We start from the raw sequence: 18,917 nt of genomic DNA, 5'->3' as shown, positions 1-18,917 counted from the left end.
ATACGAAATCAAAGTTCGAGGACAGTGAAGTCTATACCGTACACCTTATGGATTCCAAGGTTGCCGACAAAGAAGTGTGCACGTACGAAGAGCACACAATATGTCGTATGGAGGGTGCACAATAGGGAATTTGCCTATACCGTATGGACGAAGGAGATCCATCATACGGACAAGCCATAGACAGTAAACAAAATGCAATCCTTAACAAAGAGAACTCAATATATAAAGCCTTCGTCGTTCCAATCAAGCATTTGTAATAAAGATAGCTTGGAAAATGTTGCACACTCACTCCACATGGGGAACTATGTTTTAAGTAAAAACACATCTCAAATTCTCAATAATCGTCACTAAATGCCCAATTGCATTCTTCACCAACCAGCTTAAGCACAACTCAGCATGACAAAAATGGAGATGTTGAGAAATATATTTCTTGAGCAAGTGAAGAATGGACAATATATTTGTGTGTTCAGACAGACAAAATGGCCAAGCCCATCGTCTAAGGATAGTCTCCAAGAATTACTTAACAAAATCTACACACACGGTCATTAATATCTCTCAAAATATACACAAGGCAATGATGAGAATTTCAACAGATGGTCCTTTGAAACAATATAGAAAATAGAGGTTGACCAGCAAGAAACAGACCAAGCAATTAATCAAGGAATTCACCTCAACACCTTTTCTACCGATTAAGCAATATGAAAATTTAATATGGCTTTACTAATAACAGAGTGTGCAGTGGTGTATTCCTATCACAACATCGGTCAAAACAATCAATCCCAACTGCAGAAACAGTAAATTGTCATCCTTGATAGTAAGATTGAAAATTTGCTCATTTCAATGGCTTCTCATTCACAAAAAACTAATTATACAGGAGAGGTTAGGTTGACCATTGAGTTCCCAATTTGTATGAATTACCAAAACAAGGGAGAGACAATTGGCTATTTATTTTCCACTGCAAACTAGCTTAATTTGTTCGGAGAAAAAACGGCTGACATGTTTGGACAGCAAGCTCTAACCCCACCCAAATATTCAAGCACTAAAATTTCTTGGAAAGGGACAGAAAAAGAGATGCAAATCCTATTTTAAATGCACATTGTTAACCCAGAGTTCATTCTATGAAATCTTTGGGAAGAATACAATTCATAATTTTTTACAATCACATAGGATTCCAATCAAATCCTGAGGCATATAACAGCACAGATCAAAAGCACTGTTCTTATATAAAATGTGCTCAGAAAAGGGGGATGTTTGTTAGCTCTTATTGGTCCACTATAGACCTCATTGATTCACAATAAATCTAACAAATCAATGGGTACCTCCTATTGCAAGAATTTTTGAACTAAATTTTGATGGGGCATCCACCAACAATCTGGGCCAAGAAAGAACAGGAAGCATCATCAGAATAAGGGAAGGCATTCCTTAAATCTGCTATCATAAATTGACAGGAATTCAATCAGACAATTGGACAGAAATACTTATATGACACATCACATTAGCAACCCTCACATAGAAGCAGACTCTAAGCCATTAACTCACCTCGTACAAAAGCACCCGCACAAGAAAGATCTCTCAAATGAGGACACACAAAAAGAACAAAACCGAATAGGAAAATGAGGAATAAAATGGATCAAATATGTAATTCTGAATGAGTTGAATGAATTTGGATTAATATGTAGAAAATGGCACTTCAATGCTATGCCAGATGCAAAAGAATCTCACACAGTTAAAACCGATTATGATCATATTAGGAGTCAAACCCATGATTTGCATTTTCCTCTTCACAAGAAATTGAACACTGAGACGACTTATATAGAGATTGCACCGTTCCTCGAAGCCTAAAATTAAACAAACAAAAAAGACTTAAGATAAACAAGCTAGACCAAAATTGTATATATCAAGGACCAATATTGACTTATTCTGCCTCGGTATGTTGTTCTCTTGGCAAAGTTATATTGCAGGAAAGGGGTCTGCAGTTGGAAGCTCTATTCCAAGATTCTTCAAGCCCACTAGGTCCTATTCATGACTCATGGTCCTCCTTCTCCATGCAACCTTTTGGTACCATTCACACATCTCTCGTTACCCATTTACCTTACAAAACACCTCAAGCCAACCTTTTTGGCCTTGGGAAAATCATCCCCTACCCTTTGTTTAGGGATTGTCTTGAATTGCCTTTTTAGCCTCAATGGACATTGTCATTATTAGTCCCAAAATATTATTTGGAGAGGCATATATAGTCCATTATCATCCTCTCCAAAGTCATATGTTCTATGGGGCAACATTCCCACTCCCCAAAAAAAAATCAGTTGTTTCCAAGACAAGGGCATCCCCAAGAAGTGGAAACTCTGAGGAGATGTCTTCCCGTTGTTCCAACACCGCTACTTTTCATCAGATGCTTTTGGGACATCCTTATGACCCTCAAGGGACTTGATTGCATCTCTAAAATGCACTACCAACACCCAAGCATCCCCCACATCATTCAGCTCAAAAAGAGCAATTTTTAAATTTAATGTGTCAATAACCCTAATGGTTTATGGATCCCTTCCACACCCTAAGTAATCAGAACTCTTTTTTAAATTATGAAGATTTGGTTAGAAATAGCAAGGACTTGGTGTTGTAAAAAACAGTGATAAAATTGTTAAAATGGTACTGTTGTGACCTAATCACACATCACCCCATCCCAGATAGGGACCCCCTAACTTTTAGGCCCTTTTGGTCATTTGGTCTTGGATTTTGTGGGTTTTGGTGGCAGTCTCATCATTCTCTTCGCTTTGCAGATGTTCGAGGGTCATTTGGAGTTAATCTGCTTTTCGTTTGAGCGAGTTTTATGAAGTCTAGGGCCTATTTTGTCCCTTTTTAGGGTTTCTGCCTTTTGTCCTAGATTTTAGGGGTTTCTGTTAGGGTTTTGGAAAAACTGAACATACGACTAGAGTCAAGACCCTTCAAGGAACCTCCCAGTAAAATTTGAGCCAAAACGGAGCAACTTTCTATTTTTAGAAAGTTCCTATTTTTTAGGGATTTTACCGAGTCCCGGAATGTCGTCATTTTGCCAAAAATCAAACTTACTATTTTTAGTAATTTCTATTTTTAGTAAGTTTCTATTTATAGTAAGTCATCCCTGTATCCTGTCTAGGAGTCTAACGCTGACACTTTGAAGGTTTTATTTTTGGAAAGTTTGTTCTGACAGGACCATTCAGGCAAGGTAACATAGATCAAACATTGGCGAATATTTCTAATTCTGGAAAATCAGAAAGCAAACAAAGATAGGCAGAAGATGGTTGAATGCTAGAAGCCCACTCCTGAAATGGGAAGCTCGGGAAAATTCTTTGTCTGGAAAAATGAAGGCGGCATGGAGGATTCACAAAATCCTCCACCAAGTCAAAATTCCGCCCCAGGCCAGAGATAGGTGCCAGAATGGAGGTCCCATGGAGGATTCACAAATTCATTGAATCCTCCACCAGTGACGAATGCTGCCCTACTACACATGAAGGCACCAAAGTTGATGCATCATGGAATTCACTCCGCAGTCTGTGAATCCTTAGCCAAGTCAAAAACCCGCCCTAGGAAGATGGAGGGCGCTAAACTAAGCATTACATGGAGAGCAATGAATAATGATGAAGACCTTCACCTATGCAAAATTCCGCCCCAGCCTTGCATAGGGCGCTCAAAGAGGGTATGCATGGAAAGATGGAAGGAGCATGAATTCCTTCCCCTAGGCAAAATTGTGCCCTAACAAGGAGGAAGGCGCTAAAATGGCATTCCCGTGGACAATGCACTAGACAAAGAAATTCCTCCCTCAAGTCAAAAATGCGCCCTAGCACTATGGAAGGCGCTCAAAGAAGGCATGCATGGAGAACGTGGAGAATGTGAAATTCCTTGCCTAGGTGGTTTTAGCGCCCATACTTCACCAAGGGCGCCAAAATGGCATGCCCAAGGAAAACATACAAAGCAATGAATTCCTTCCTTAGGGTGAAATAGCGCCCAAGAGAGGGAAAGAGCGCCAAGTTGGGAGATACAAGGAATCCATGGAAGTGAAGCAATTCCCCACCAAGGAGGGCGCTAAAAGAGTCTTCTCATGGACAGTGCACTAAACAATGAATTCCTTCCTCGGGTTAAAATTCCGCCCAGAAGCATGGAAGGGCGCCAAAGTAGAGGAGTCATGGATAACATACAAAATGATGAATTCCTCCTTCAGGAAGAAATTGCGCCCAAGTGCTAGGTGAGGGCGCCAAACAAGGATGTTCATGGAGAGTGAAATGAATGAATATCATCCACCAAGTCAAAATTCCACCCTACTCTCTAGCTAGGCGCCAAAATCAAACATCCATGGAAGATTCACGAAATTGGTGGAATTCCTCTTCCAGTGAAAATCCACGCTCAAGCTTGAAACTTAAAAAATTTGTCTAAGGTATGAAAGTCAAAGGTCAAGGAGGAATCGAAAGTAAAAATCCCCTCGGGCAAATTTTTGAAATTTCTATTTTTAGACACCGAATCTTGTAAGGATATGGAAAATTTTATAGATTTGAAATCGTGGTGAAATTCCCTATCCAATGAACCTGGCTCCTAAATTTTAGGGGAATCCCTAAAAAATAGGGGATGTTGAAAAGGGGGTGAAAAATCCTTCAAAGGCAAAAAACAACAAATTAGAATGAAATCAAGCAAATCTTGAAAAAATCCTTCGATTTCCCTCTGAAATTGGAAAGAATGGAAATTAATGAGTTGGCAAAGAGAATCTTCCAAATATGACACATGACTTAGTGCATTTAATGAAACTTCTAAATTCAAACTCACTCGCATGGGAGGTTTCTTTTGGCATGGCACAGTGATTGGGAAAGTATGACGCATCATGAATGCAATTGCTAATTTAATGCCTCCTAACTTAGCAAGACGTTTTGGAGAATTCTATATAAGCTTGGAGATGCATTTCATTTCTCACATGCAGGATTCAAGAAAGAAGAGCTGGAGAAGTGAAGGGTGGTCATACTTAGTCTCTATTTTCATCATTTCCAAGGTGCTTCCCGAATGGCAGAATCAAGCAAGGCAGCTACCCTCTCTAGGTAGGCATGATCGAGGCAGAAATGAAAGGTTTCCTTCCCCATTCCCGGCTGAATTCAAGATGGGAAGAAATCAGCGATACTAATTTAGGCACATTCAATTTGGCTGCATTCAAGATCAAAATGTTCGGGACAGCAAAGCACAGTCCATCACCAACAGCTGTCAAAATTGTCAAAAGCGGAATTGTTGTGGCAGCTAGTTTTCCTCCTGCTATTCAGTGCCCGGACTTCGTCCAGTAATGTGCAACACATTATAATTTGGAGCGAAAGACAATCTCAACGCCAGATGGCAAGCTGTTGGCAACATTGACTCCGGAGTCCCTTGACGTACAAGACCAGCAACGGAGCTCAGGCAATATATGAAGCAGGTCCCGCCAGGTGTGCTGATTTGATTAATAAGCAGTGGTTGTTGAAGCCTAGGGTGCATGCCTCCAAGATGCCAAAGACTCTCACTATCTTCGAGTTCAAGCAGGATGCTAAGCGGAGTAATGGGGTGTTCACATTTTGTGGACTTTGAGGCCTGGATGTTCTTCTACATAGGCAAGATCATGAATTCAAATGGGCTAATCGATTGGGCTAGATTGATCAGTCACTACTTGCATGAGCAGTTAAAAAACTTAAAAGAAAAAAGGTCCCAGTCCTTTTTCATGAGCTCCTACCTGTTCTCTATGCTTGCGCGAAGGGGAGGATTTGATGGTCTGCCAACAAGAGGAATAATGGGTTGCGGACCAGCTCAGTTGAAAGTACATGAGTGTTATCCCCAGCTGCATCTTCACTATGTTAATTCTTACAGGTTGGCGAATGACACCTTCACCATGTACTTGACACGGCTTATGCAGAAGAAGTTGCACATGAGGGTGTCTCCACAAGCAAGTGCCTTGGTCCAGAGGTATGGAGCTGCGTTCTTGCAATTCCCTAAATTCACCTACATCAGGATGCAAGGATTCTCATTCCAATCATACAAATTGCCAAGGTATCCATCAGACAAGCTCGTATTGCTGGAGCTCATGAGATAGTTAACTGCCGATGATCAATTGCAGAAGAAGAAGAAAAAGCAATCAATTGAATTCCCAATTGTCTTGGGTGACTTCATGGAAATATGCCCAGGCTTGGAAGCCGCTGAAAGTGCAGCATGGGAATTTGCATTCTATTGCCTATCGTATTATACATCCAGGGCCCAGTATGATCCTTACCGCCAAATAAGAAAGGTTGCTGGCATTAAATTCATACACAAATTTCACTTGGAAGATTATTGGGCAGGGGTCGAGGACGACTTTGAGGTCCGGAAGAGAATGCATTCTAGATTGCCCCTCGACACCATCAGGTTAAGTGAAATTCATCAAGTTCCAGATCAGGTAAAGGAGGATTCAGATTTGATACAACCTGAATTTGAGAAAGCGAAAGATCAGCCTATTCAGTTGCCAGATTGGTCAGATCTCGAGATGGATGATTTGAGTGTCTTAGCTAGACCAGTGCTGAAATTCACTAAGCATTGGATTGACAGGCAAATAAGGAAGTTGGCAGAAGGGAATGTCCATCTGACATATCAGCTAATGGGAAGTCTAGATTCCCACAGTGAGACAACCGAGGGCTCTTCACAGGTTCAGGCAAGAAGGCAAGTTCGGATGGATAAAGGAAAAAATGCCCCAAAGAGACCAAGGACAACAAAGAAGAAGGATATCCAGCAGGAAATCCCACAGGAGGTTCAATAGGAAGTCTAGCAGGAAGACCCTCCACAAAAGAAAGCAAAGATGGAAAGAGAGCATTCACCAGCAAGTTCCTCGAGTGTGCAGGAGGTAGATATGTTTCCACATCTAGCAGGTCCACTTCCAGAGAGCATTCCAGCACCAAATATACTCAGCATTAACGCTTCACAGGGACACCATTAGCCAAGAGGGCAAAGACAAGAGAGTCCTCCACATCAGGAAGAGGCTCACCAGGATAGCTTCGTGGAAGCTATCCTTGGTGAAATGGAGGAAGAGTTACAGGAGCAGGATCACGTAGAGGATCATAGTCACTCCATCCCCGCTCCAGATTGGTTGGTGGGAAGGCAGAGACAAGAATCAAAAAGGGAAACTGATCCAGCTCGAGATTTGGAAGAATTGTTGAGAAGGATGGATCAGCCAGCAAAAAGGAAGGCTCCCCGGAAATTCTCCAAGGTTGTCAGGGAAGAATCTGGATCCCGGACCTTGCACATTGCTGAGCCTACAGTAGATAAAGACAGAAACGAAATCAGGCAAGAGGATTATGTTATTAGACAGATTGATCTTGGCCATGCTTCCACGGGTCAAGTAATGGGAGACTTTGAAGAATCTTCCTTAACCATGAGGGAAAAGATGCTGAAATCAAAGGTGAAATGTAAGCGGCCGAGGGAAGAAAACAGAGCCCTATGCAAATACATCGGGAGTTTCAAAAGACCCCTCAAGGAGGCAGGTCCTTCACTCACTCCTCCTTTTTCCCTTCCTAAGGAAGTTGTTGATAATGCGGAAGTTATCAGAGCAATGGCACAAAATTCCAAGGAATGGCTAGAAGATGTTTACACTGAAGCGGGAAAATTCATTGAGGACCTGGCTCAGCTTCATTCAAAGTTTGTGGCACTCCTGAGCAGATTAGAGATAGCAGAAGGATTATGGGAGGATGTGCACATATACCAGGACTTGACCATTTTGCGGCTTAGGGCTCTGACAAAGATTCCAAGGCAAATTCTGGTTGATGGGAAAGTAATTTACGAGAATGAAGCTTATGACTTTCCCCAATGGTTCTACGCCATTTGTTTAGGAAAAAACACCTTCGATAAATTCAGCGTAGACTCCTTTACTTTGAAAAATTCCATCAGAGGGGTGCAAGAGGAAATCATTAGTGCAATTGAGGCATTGTTCGTAAGAAAACTCAATGACGGTGGAATAACAGTGAACTCCCTGAAATCTCAGTTGCACGATTTCTTCTTTGTAGGTTCATTCCCTAAGAAACATTTTGCAAATGTTTCTTCATTCTTCGGTATAATGAAGAAGACGCAGGAAATCATGATGGAGTGGGAAAACATCTTTTCCAGAAGGGAGGAGAGATTATAATTTGAGATTGTTGCATCAGGATTGTGAAGTAGCCAACTTAAGACATTGTTCAATTTTGATGGTGTATTCTTGTTCTATTTTGGCAATCTGCATGGTCTTGCTCTCTTCAATTAGATTAGATTTGCTTATATGTTGTTAGGAGAACTGGATTTGATAGGATCACTTGTTGCAGAATCCGAGCTCATACTTTTGGTGTGCAGTTGATTGTTGTATACCGTGCAAAGTTAGCCTGAGCCTTTTGATGTGTATACGCTTAACTTCAATCATCAGTAAAGATTGTTCGATCCGATGGTCTATATTGATGATTTGAAAAACCTCCACGCACCCTTTGAAGATTGCACCGCCTTTGTGCAGTCGTGCTCTGCTGGCGAAACGAAGCGTCGTTTGATTCTTGCGTGAGTTATCCCATCTCTTGTTCTTAGGATTAGATTAGCTTTAGCATAGTCCTCTCTACCCTACCCTCATTTACTTTCCGCATAATTTGAAAAAATCCAAAAGATCTAAAACTAGAGCTTTCATTGCAAATCATCCATGCAGAAATCCTTGAGCTTGCATGAGTTTTCTTCAATTGAACACACGTAAGGCCGCTTGGGTTATCAGAAAACCCATCAAACATTTGAGTCACGTCCATGCATTGAAGGAACCTTGGGATTAGCCATTTGAACTTTAAGCAATCCTAGCATACAGACTGATCTTGATCAAGAGAGGATAAGGTGACCGTTGGTAACTTTATTTTGTGTTAGACGCTGTCATAAAAAAAACGTCAACGGGTACTACTACCCTTTGACCCATTTGGGGGCTCCACTCTCAAACCTTGACCCATCATCGTCCTCTCACCATCCCCAAATCTAGGCCCTTGGTGCCCCCATCCCCTCATCCCAATAATCCATAGAACATAGATCTAGAATAGTAGTCTATGGTAACCTATCACACCTTGAGTCCAAACTACTAATCTCATATGTTCAACATTATATACTACTACCAATCTTATTTGTTTCAAATGTGTTAATTAGGTAAACTAGTTCCCTTCACTGGTTGCCCATAGTGGGCTACTAAGTCTTTCGTAAATTCCTTCCAAATGAGCAACTATACTTGCTTGTTACTAATCATCCATTGGTGCTACTAGTAAGGTTCTAACTTTAAATGTAGTGAGGCTATGCCTCTCTAGAATATTACGAAGCTTCAAATATTGCTCCATTAAACCTCTCCACAAAGTTAAGTTTGTATGCAGATGACTATTTTGAGTAGTTTCCATTTTCGTCCTTAGAAAGGACACCCTCACCTTTGGTTTGATTTGTTTTGGTTGTACTCTTTAGGATTTTTTGATTACAAATACATAGTTATCATTGATCTATATTCTTGAGGCTATCATTTTAGGGCTTTAATTTTGAAAATAATTATTGTTTATGACCTAATCCAAACCCTTGTTTATGCATGGTGCAAAAGAAACGAATTATTTTGATAAAACTTACCACATTTTCACATCTTGTAGGAATACTTCCCTTAGTATCAGTAATTGCAGAAAATCATCCAAGTCCAAATGGTTGGGAGGATGACATGATTCCTAATGTGGAAAGTCTTCCCTGCTTTTGATATATCCAAACCCTTGTTAATGCATGATGCAAAAGGGACAAATAAATTATTTTGCTAGAATTTACCACACGTTCAAATCTTGTAGGAATGTTTCCCATGACTTCAGACAGTGGCCAAGAAATCAAAGGGAAATTAAGCTTATTCAAGGCCTAAATGAAGGGAGAGAGATAAGAAAAGATCAAGGAAAACACTAAGCCCTTTTGAAAGAAACTTAGAAAATCAAGAAAAATTGATAACACAAACAGAGAAACCATACTGGAGTCTTAAACAAAATGAAACCTACTTAAAAGAAAATAGGCCCAGTTGAGCTATTTATAGACCGTCAAAGATTTTCTCAAATTAGACAACCAAACTGGGATGAAAGGAAAATAGAGAAATTGAATAGAAAGCCACAAGAGCGTAAGCCAGCACAGCAAACAAACATTAAAAGTCACTGGCCCTGATTTCCCTGAAATTGGACATGTTGAGGTAACAAGCACTATAGAAAATGCAATAGTATATATCCACATAACTATGCATGAAAAGGAAATTATGCCTTCAAGCTGAATCACATTTAATATAGTAAATAGGATATAATATCTTTAGATGTCAAACAATCTCCTGCTACTTTTATTCAATGAAAAATGATTGCAAACGGTTATATACTTTTGACAAGACAAACACCACGGCAAACAGAAAACATAAAAATAACTGTTCCTTCCCTTAAGGATTTGGAAGTAAATTTGAAAAGTTATTGTTTTAACCTGTGGACATCGAACCAACAAATGTTTCCAGAAATCTCCATGCTACAATGAATAAAGCGTGATTTGTTACTGCATGTTTACGAACTGATAACATTGTCCTGCAATAAATTAACAAGCTATCCATTAAAATTTTGACATTCAACCAAAACCGAATTTGAATATAGACAAATGATGATGACTTTCAAACAAATATCTTATTCAAAACAACTAATCAGCAAAATAATAACCTGTATAGAGAAATCGCCACCTTATGAAAGATCCCCATGCCACAAAAGCAAGATGCCACGTCAAATTAAAATCCAAACTATATGACAGATTCATGATTAAATTATCTAAGTTTTCAAATTTCTTTGAACCAATTTTTAAGCTGATATTTAAATCAATATGAAATACTGCTGTGTACAACAATTGTTATAACAAATTAAAAGGCATATAAAAGAGTTTCGAAAAAATACCGCATCATTTAAAACAGATTCTCCGAACACTAAGGCATAGAGATTAGTATCGCAACCTAGTTCCTGAACAAGAATATACCATCAGAAAGAAATAAATCTCGAAAAGGTTACTAAAACAAAAAGTCCATTGCAGAAAACCTCTACAAGTTAAAATAGTGTGTGAAGATTTCTTATCTAATAGCAATAATATTGTCCTTGTTAATCAGAAATAAAAACATGCAAAAAAACATTAAAATGAAGATATGTGATTTTGCATTATTATTGTAATTTCCCTAACAGTAATAATCTTCTCAAAGATGAATATAAAAGTGTAGATAAATCAATTGTGAGATATGTAAAGCACATAAATTCATTTGCCTTCTAACAATGAGCTAAGCATAAAATTGAACAGTTGATGACGCATGCCACCAACCATTGGGATTGTATGAGAGCCTCCAAAGACTATAAGAAGGCCGCTTATTCAAATATTAGGTAAGCAACCTAGGGACATCTCCCCGACCAAATTGAGGATGTTCCAATAGGAAATATCTCGAGGCCTGGATGGGTCAAAAACATTCCCCCATCATCCCCAAATTTTGCCAAATTTCAATTACATCCCACGGACATCCAAGAATAAATAGGAAATGGCAAGGAACAGCTAGTCATCCCCGAGACGGTCAGAGGACATTTGAACATTGCTTGACAGTCCCAAGGATAGCAAGCCATCCCCCAGGCCCAGCTATTTTTTCTTTCTTTTTAAAAAAAAAAAACACAAATGTAATACATGTGGGCCCCCACACCCCTTTACATAAATCCTTGTAGTGTCATAAAATTGCACCCCTTGCAATTTTGACCACATTTTAGGCCCCTTACCTTGGAGATATCATCTCCCACGCCTGATCAGGAGCCATCTATGCCTCCACCATGGAAGTGGGCCTCATTTCCACACTTTATAACCTATTTAGACCTTGTTTCAGGCCCCAAAAAGGGTAGGACCATGGCATGGCGCCTTGGTCTTCCTTAGGACGCCCTTTTCCTCCCTCTTTGTGTGGCCCCAAAATACGTCCATCTGACCCTTGACCCTATTTTTCTCTTCAGGATTCAATCTCCCCTATGTCGGCCTTTGGTGAGATGAATTAATTCCCTGAGGCATGTATAAAAGGGAATTAGTCTTCTCATTTGCACAGACATGAAATACACGAATGAGCGAATAGACAGGAATTCAAGTAGAAGGTCTTCATTATCGTCATCAAGCATTCAAGTCCTCAAGCATTCATCAAGTCTTCTTTCTTCATGTGTCTTCTTCATTCATCCATTGAAGCAACATTACAGCATTCATTTGCAAGCCTGTGTGTGTGTTAGGGTTTTGTCATGTTACATGCCATTTCATGCAACACTTGTGATTACATTCAAAAAGCAAAGCAACCATCATCAACAAATTGCAGATCTACAAGGTATACATTTCCATTATTTACATTTAAGCATTTGCAATTACTTTCTTTCAAGGTTGATTCCTCAACCGGAGTTTGACTGAGGCAAACCCCTATCCACAACCGCTCTCTCCTCCTCCTTTTCTGTGTGTAGGTTGTAGGTGCACAGCTGTATTTTCAGATTTGGACTCCATTTACAGAGGCGGAAAAATCTTTTTCGTTTCGCGGATTTTTCGGAGGACCATGTACACTCTCGCCAAGGTCCCGACAACTTTTCTCCAAATCTGCAAGGGAGATCCATATCAGTCTAATTAGCTCAAATCCAAAATTACAGCGCGACCCTAAACTTGTAGCTCCTCATTTCACTCATTTTCTCTCTTTTCCACATAGTCAATAAATCAACTTTCCAATTTACAAAAGAGGGCAAATTACATTCCAACACTTGCAATCCACTTAGAATTCACATCCTTGTTTCCCTTGGATTTGGATCTAGTGGACTCAACCCCTCTTTTGAATGTCAAGTATCTCCCAAGCGAAAATCATCCCTCTGATTTCCTTTCTCTCTCCTAGGTGGGGAATCACTAGGGTTCAATTTTCCACTTTACATTTTGGCAAACCCGACGTCTTACACATTAATTCTGATTTCTCATTATTAGATCTAATTAATTGCAACTTGAACTTTAAATTTCATTTCCAAGTTTCATCTTTTTGCAAAATTTAGAGGTTAATTACGTAAAAACCCTAATTTTTCATTTTGAGCAAATTAAGCTTGTGAAGTGCAACTTTTTAATTGTTTGTTTCAAAGCTGATTTTCATCTCAAAATTGCAATTCAAATCTGCCTTTTTATTCTGAAAATTCAGTGGTTGAATAATAAAACCCTAATTTTTAAGATCTTTCTATTTTCGACCTTTGACTGCAAATTTGGCCGATCTAGACATCTCCAAATCAGCTATTTTTTGGATTCCACAATAATATCATAATACCTATCATCCCTGAAAATTTTGAAAAAAGTTGGTCGGACCGTGTGCACTTTCGCCACGATCGTCGGCTTTTTTCTCGAAATTTTAGCAAACGAAATTGACTGTATTTTTTCTGCTTAAATCTAGAAAATTGGTGTACTTTATCAATTTTAACACCCTCTAAGGTCGAACACAAATTCAAATTTCAAATATTAAGTGGTTAGGTCATAAAACCCTAATTTTCAAATTTAATTGGATTTTGTGCAAATTTCAATCAAATTCATTCAAATTCAGATTTTTAAACATTTTCCAAGGTGTTCCTATCCATTAGGTTTGACCTTTTTCAAAATTGCAATTCAATTCCTTTTTTTTCTCAAAACCCTAATAGGGTCCTATTTTCACATTTGAACCTTATTTTCGCCTATCTAGAAATCGTAAAATTCGCCATTTTTGGGGGGTTAGCATTAAAATCATCGTAATTTTCATCCCTAAAAATTTCGAAAAAAGTTGGTCAGGCTGTGTACATTTTCGCCACAGTCCTCGACTTTTTCCCCGAAATTTCGGGAGACAGTTATGAAAATTTCGAAAAAAGTTGGTCAGGCTGTGTACATTTTTGCCACAATCCTCGACTTTTTCCTCGAAATTTCGGGAGACGGTTATGACTGTATTTAATAACCTAGATCCAAAAGATTGGCTGATTTTGTCGATTTTTGATCCCTCTAAACTCAAAAATACCTCCAAAATTCAGAATTTCAAATTTCAAGAAAAACTTTAAAATTAAGAGGTTAATTATAATCTGCACTGATTTTAAAAATTTTGTTTTTGTTAATTTTAAAATCAAGTGGTATCCCCTTGGCGCTAATTTTAAAATTCCAATTTCCTTTGGTTTATTATAAAATTATTTTTGGAAATTCTGCCATTTTCTCCTTCCAACAATGTTCAAATTGTTTAATCATTATTTTATTAAATTTCGCAATTCAATTTTTGTAAGCTTTGTTCCCATAATTCAAAATTCAAATTCCATTTTCCCTCCTCTATTAAATTTTTCATGCATGTATGGGGTGAACATTATTATGGTTAAATGACATATGGAGTTCTTATCTTATTTTGCTAATTCAATTTCAAGTTACATTAAAGATGTTCATGATGTTTCCTTTCATGCATATGATGATAATTTAATTCTCCCTTTCATCCATAGCTATGATTTACCCTCTCCCAAAATTGATCTCATTAATGAGGGCACATTGGTGCAAAAAGGGAATATGGACACTTCTTTCAAAGATCTCCCTCCTAAAGATGAATCTTTGGAGAATTGTATTCCTTCTTCTCCTAAAAAGTACCTCCCTCATAAGGATTATTTGGTGCAAGAGGATGATATTATGGCTACTTATCCTAGGGATACCATACTCCTTTTCATGATCTTCTCTCTAAAGATGAATCATTAATTACATATGATAGTCCTTTTCCTAATGAGTGTCTTGAACATAAAGATACCTTAGAACAAAAGGATGCTATTATTTCTCATCATAATGCTTTCTCTCCCAAAAATCAAGAGCCTAATCAAATCAATTTCATTCCTGTCCCTAGGAAACCAAAAGTTCTTCCTGATTATCATGTTGTGCCTTACACATATACTAATGAGGTAGTTGATGAGAACATAAGTGAAGCATCATATGCTTTCTTAGTTCCTACAATCCTCTCTTCAATTAACTCAAAGACACCATCTCCTACCAAAGAAGTTCCTAAAGAAGAACTCTTAGAGGATGATCGAGGGCCCTTAGATTTCACTCCTACCTTTTCTAGAAAGTCTAAGATGCCTGAATTTCATATTCAAATTTTTCTCTTAACACAAATCTTGAAATTGATTGGGCCTCTTTAAACTTCAATCCCATTCCCCCTAAAGAGTGAACCCTCTTTTGAACATACACATGGATGCAATGGATAGATGTTTGAATGTGAGCGACAAAGTCATGAGAAATCACACTTTCCTCTGTCAACATCTTCTTCTCCATTGTCTTGCAAATCCACACCTTCTCATTCTAATTTTAAGTTACAACAAGAAAATGTGTTGACCAATCTTCTAAATTCCAAATTAATATCTCCTCTTTGTCCTAAACGACGAAGAAAACATAAACAACATTCTCAGATTTCTTCTTTTTGTAAATATCATCAAACCCGTGGCCATTCTACTAATGAGTGTCAAGCGTTGAAAACACAAATACAACATTACATTGATTCAGGCATGTTAAAAATAACATCTGACAATGGATGGCATATTCATCATGATCATTTAAAATAACATTCAAGTTCCAATTATGTTAATCCTAACTATGTGACATAGTTAGCCTACCTATTGGGAGCTCCTTGTCATTCATGGTGGTACGATTTCAAGTGCAATCATACTTAGTGAGCAACGCAATAGTCTATTTATTCTTGCCTCTATCCTTGGGGGACAAGAATATTCCTTTCCTCTTTCTAAGGTTTCACTATTTTCTTTATGGAGTACATTATTCATAAACTTGATGTCCTTTCTTGCATGGACTTTTCCTTCATGCGAGCACATTTATGTTCCGTGAGTGGGATCTTCTCCTTGCTTGAAACGGTACGTCTATTATGAACAATCTCCCCTTAGAGAACTTTTGTGACTCTTCTTCTTTCTCTCTCTTTGAAAATTACCTCTTCTATTGTGTTATTCATAACTTGATGTCCTTTCTTGAATGGAGTTATCCTTCATGTGAGCACATGATTGTTCCTTAGTTAGGATGTATTCCTTGCTTGAAACGGTATGTCTCTTATGAGTAATCTCTCTCTAGAAGTTGTGTAATTCTTCTCATTGCTCTACACTTGGGGGGCAATGATCTCTCTCCCTCTCTCTTCTCTAAGGATCCACTTTTCCCTATTGTGTGGATGGTGTGAGTTCTATTACTTGATGTCATTCCTTGTGCGAAATTATTGGTTGTTTGCCCAAGGATTCTCTCTTATACAAGAGGTGTAAGTCCTTGATTACAACCTCTTTCGCACTCGGTAATGTACATCTATAATAAATTCAACCATCCCCATCGGGGTTAAAAGTGAGTCATCCTTTGTCAAGAATCTCTTTCACCTAGCAATAGGAGGAAGGATTGAATTCTTGTTCTCTCCTTTGCTTTGTTCTAGAAGATGTTATATTTGTCTAAGACAACTCCTCTTGGAGGAAGATGTCTTTCGAACAAAGATATCTTCTCCTCCAAGGATCTCCTTTACACTTCAGCAAGATATCTCTTTTCAATTATCTTATCCTTGCTTGAAGAGTATTCCCTCTCTTGCTTGGATTTATGACATTGTTGCATAACGGATATCTTCTTTGTGATGAAGGTAGGTATCCTTGTTCTACTTTCCTTAAGATATCAACATCAAACTATGTTGACATCTTAAGGGGGGGCACCCACACTGCTCCTTTGTACTATTACTTCTCTTGTGCATTGTACAGTGGGACATTCTTGGAACCAGAGGGCAACCTCTTAGAGCAAGATGTCATCACTTTTTCCTTGTAAAGTGGGTCATTCTCTGAACTAGAGCACAGACTCTTAGAGCGAGATGACGCTGCTTTTTCCTTGTACAGTGGGGTCATTCTCGGAACCAGAGCACAGACTCTTAGAGCGAGATGTCGTCACTTTTTCCTTGTATAGTGGGTCATTCTCGGAACCAGAGAACAAACTCTTAGAGCGAGATGATGTCACTTTTATCTTATGCAGGGTGATTATTCTTGGAACCAGAGCACGGTCTCTTAGAGCGAGATGTCACGCCTTTTTGCCACTTGTACTATACATTCTATACAGGTTGTAGCGTACTCGGGCATAGACTCCTATGAGGTGCTTCGAACCTCACTCGCACACACGCGCATGAGGTTGGGTGGAACTAACGGCGTTCTCACTCTCCTCCCTTACATGGATCACCCAGACAAACTCTGGGGGCTAGATTTCCAAGTCCTTCTCTCCATAGATCACCTAGTTCTAGGGGCGAGATGTCCATGGTTTCTCTCTTCTTCACCTTTCTTCTCATGGATCACCAAAGTGTGTATTCATGTCCTCTTTCTCCTCCCTCTCATGAACCCATAGTTTTACTATTGATGGTTCATGGATAATGTCAGCTTTGCTCTTTTATGTGATTATATGTGTTCATGAGATGGCATTTTATGTTTCAAGAATGATATTAGTTGATTGAGACATTTTTCATATTGAGGTCTCTTTGACTAGTTGACTTGAGGTCTTAAAATATTAGGTTTTGTTGCATGCCTTTTTATGCGCACTTGCATACGTTTGAGTATGTTAAGATCCTAAGATTGGGGGCTTGGTTCCTCGAGATTAGTGGTGTCTTATATTCCTTGTGATCTTGCTCTGCATCTCTCATATTCATCTCTCTTTCCTATACTTTACCGGCAGTATTGGCGTAAGCCATACTCCCGCTAAAGTGGGGGCTAAACGTGGTGTCATAAAATTGCACCCCTTGCAATTTTGACCACATTTTAGGCCCCTTGCCTTGGCGATATCATCTCCCACGCTTGATCGGGACCCATCTATGCCTCCACCATGGAACTGGGCCTCTTTTCCACACTATAAACCTGTTTAGACCCTGTTTCAGGGCCCAAAAAAGGCAGGACCATAGCGTGGCACCCTGGTCCTCCTTAGGACAGGGGCGCCACGCCCTTGTCCTCCCTCTTTGTGTGGCCCTAAAATAGGTCCATCTGACCCTTGACCCTGTTTTGCTCTTTGGGATTCAATCTCCCCTATGTCGGCCTTTGGTGAGATGAATTAATTCCCCAAGGCATGTATAAAAGGGAATTAGTCTTCTCACTTGCATAGACATGAAATACACGAATGAGCGAATAGACAAGAATTCAAGTAGAAATATTTGGATATTGCCATTCCAAGCATTGGTCTACATCCAAACAATGAGCTATGTCCTTTAATACATGCATATGATGGACCTTGGATTCCATTTATCATACAGGCCATTGGGGTAGATGACTCTACATGGCGAGCTAATGTGAAATGGGGTATTGTTCTCCTAATGGCGATCACAAGCATCAATGGCGTAGCTAAAGCTTATCGGTCTTTTGCCTGGGACTACAAGACTTAGGATTGAGCAATGGACGACTACGAATACAACGTGGTGAGGACAAACATCAACAAGCTTCCTAGTTTTTGAGTTTTCAGAATTTGTAATTATTGTCGAATCTGTATCCAAGGCCATTTTGTTAATGGCCTCCATTGAAGAAGAATATCATTCGTGTCAACAAGACCTTCTCTATTTATAGGCCATTTTTTCTATATCCTTCATATTGTAACAAGAACCCATGTATAAGAAGCTTTCCTTCCTTGTTTGGGGGGGTATTTGTAAATGTTTATCATCTTAATATAACTTCGTATATGAAATGTTATATTGTCATTTCTGGTAATCTTTTTTGATATGCCTAAACATATGACAATAATAACACTTGATTGTGTTTAGATTTTGAATTAGAAATTAAAATTTCCTTCACTTTACCCTTATACTATGAAAAAAAGCATATCAAATTGTCCAAAACTAGACCCAACCTTTGCATTTGTTTCCTTTCAAAAAAAAATATCAACTATCTTTTTCGAAGGTGAGA

General features: G+C 38.9%; 1 protein-coding gene across 4 annotated transcripts in view; it reads right to left on the bottom strand.

Annotated features, from left to right (window-relative positions):
• Positions 1 to 18,917, bottom strand: part of LOC131061420 (sodium/hydrogen exchanger 6) — a 117,482-nt gene that overhangs the window by 63,119 nt on the left and 35,446 nt on the right. For all 4 annotated transcript variants that reach the window (XM_057995079.2, XM_057995077.2, XM_057995080.2 and 1 more), the window contains exons 7-9: positions 10,917 to 10,979; positions 10,689 to 10,708; positions 10,462 to 10,559 (exon numbers count right to left, since the gene is read on the bottom strand). In XM_057995079.2, coding sequence (XP_057851062.1) covers positions 10,462 to 10,559; positions 10,689 to 10,708; positions 10,917 to 10,979 — 181 coding nt within the window. The remainder of the gene's footprint in view (positions 1 to 10,461; positions 10,560 to 10,688; positions 10,709 to 10,916; positions 10,980 to 18,917) is intronic.

This window comes from Cryptomeria japonica, chromosome 8 (genome assembly GCF_030272615.1).
Source record: "Cryptomeria japonica chromosome 8, Sugi_1.0, whole genome shotgun sequence".
Taxonomy (NCBI): domain Eukaryota; kingdom Viridiplantae; phylum Streptophyta; class Pinopsida; order Cupressales; family Cupressaceae; genus Cryptomeria; species Cryptomeria japonica.
The sequence above is the reverse complement of the archived record's forward strand: the minus strand, read 5'-3'. Positions and strand labels throughout refer to the sequence as shown.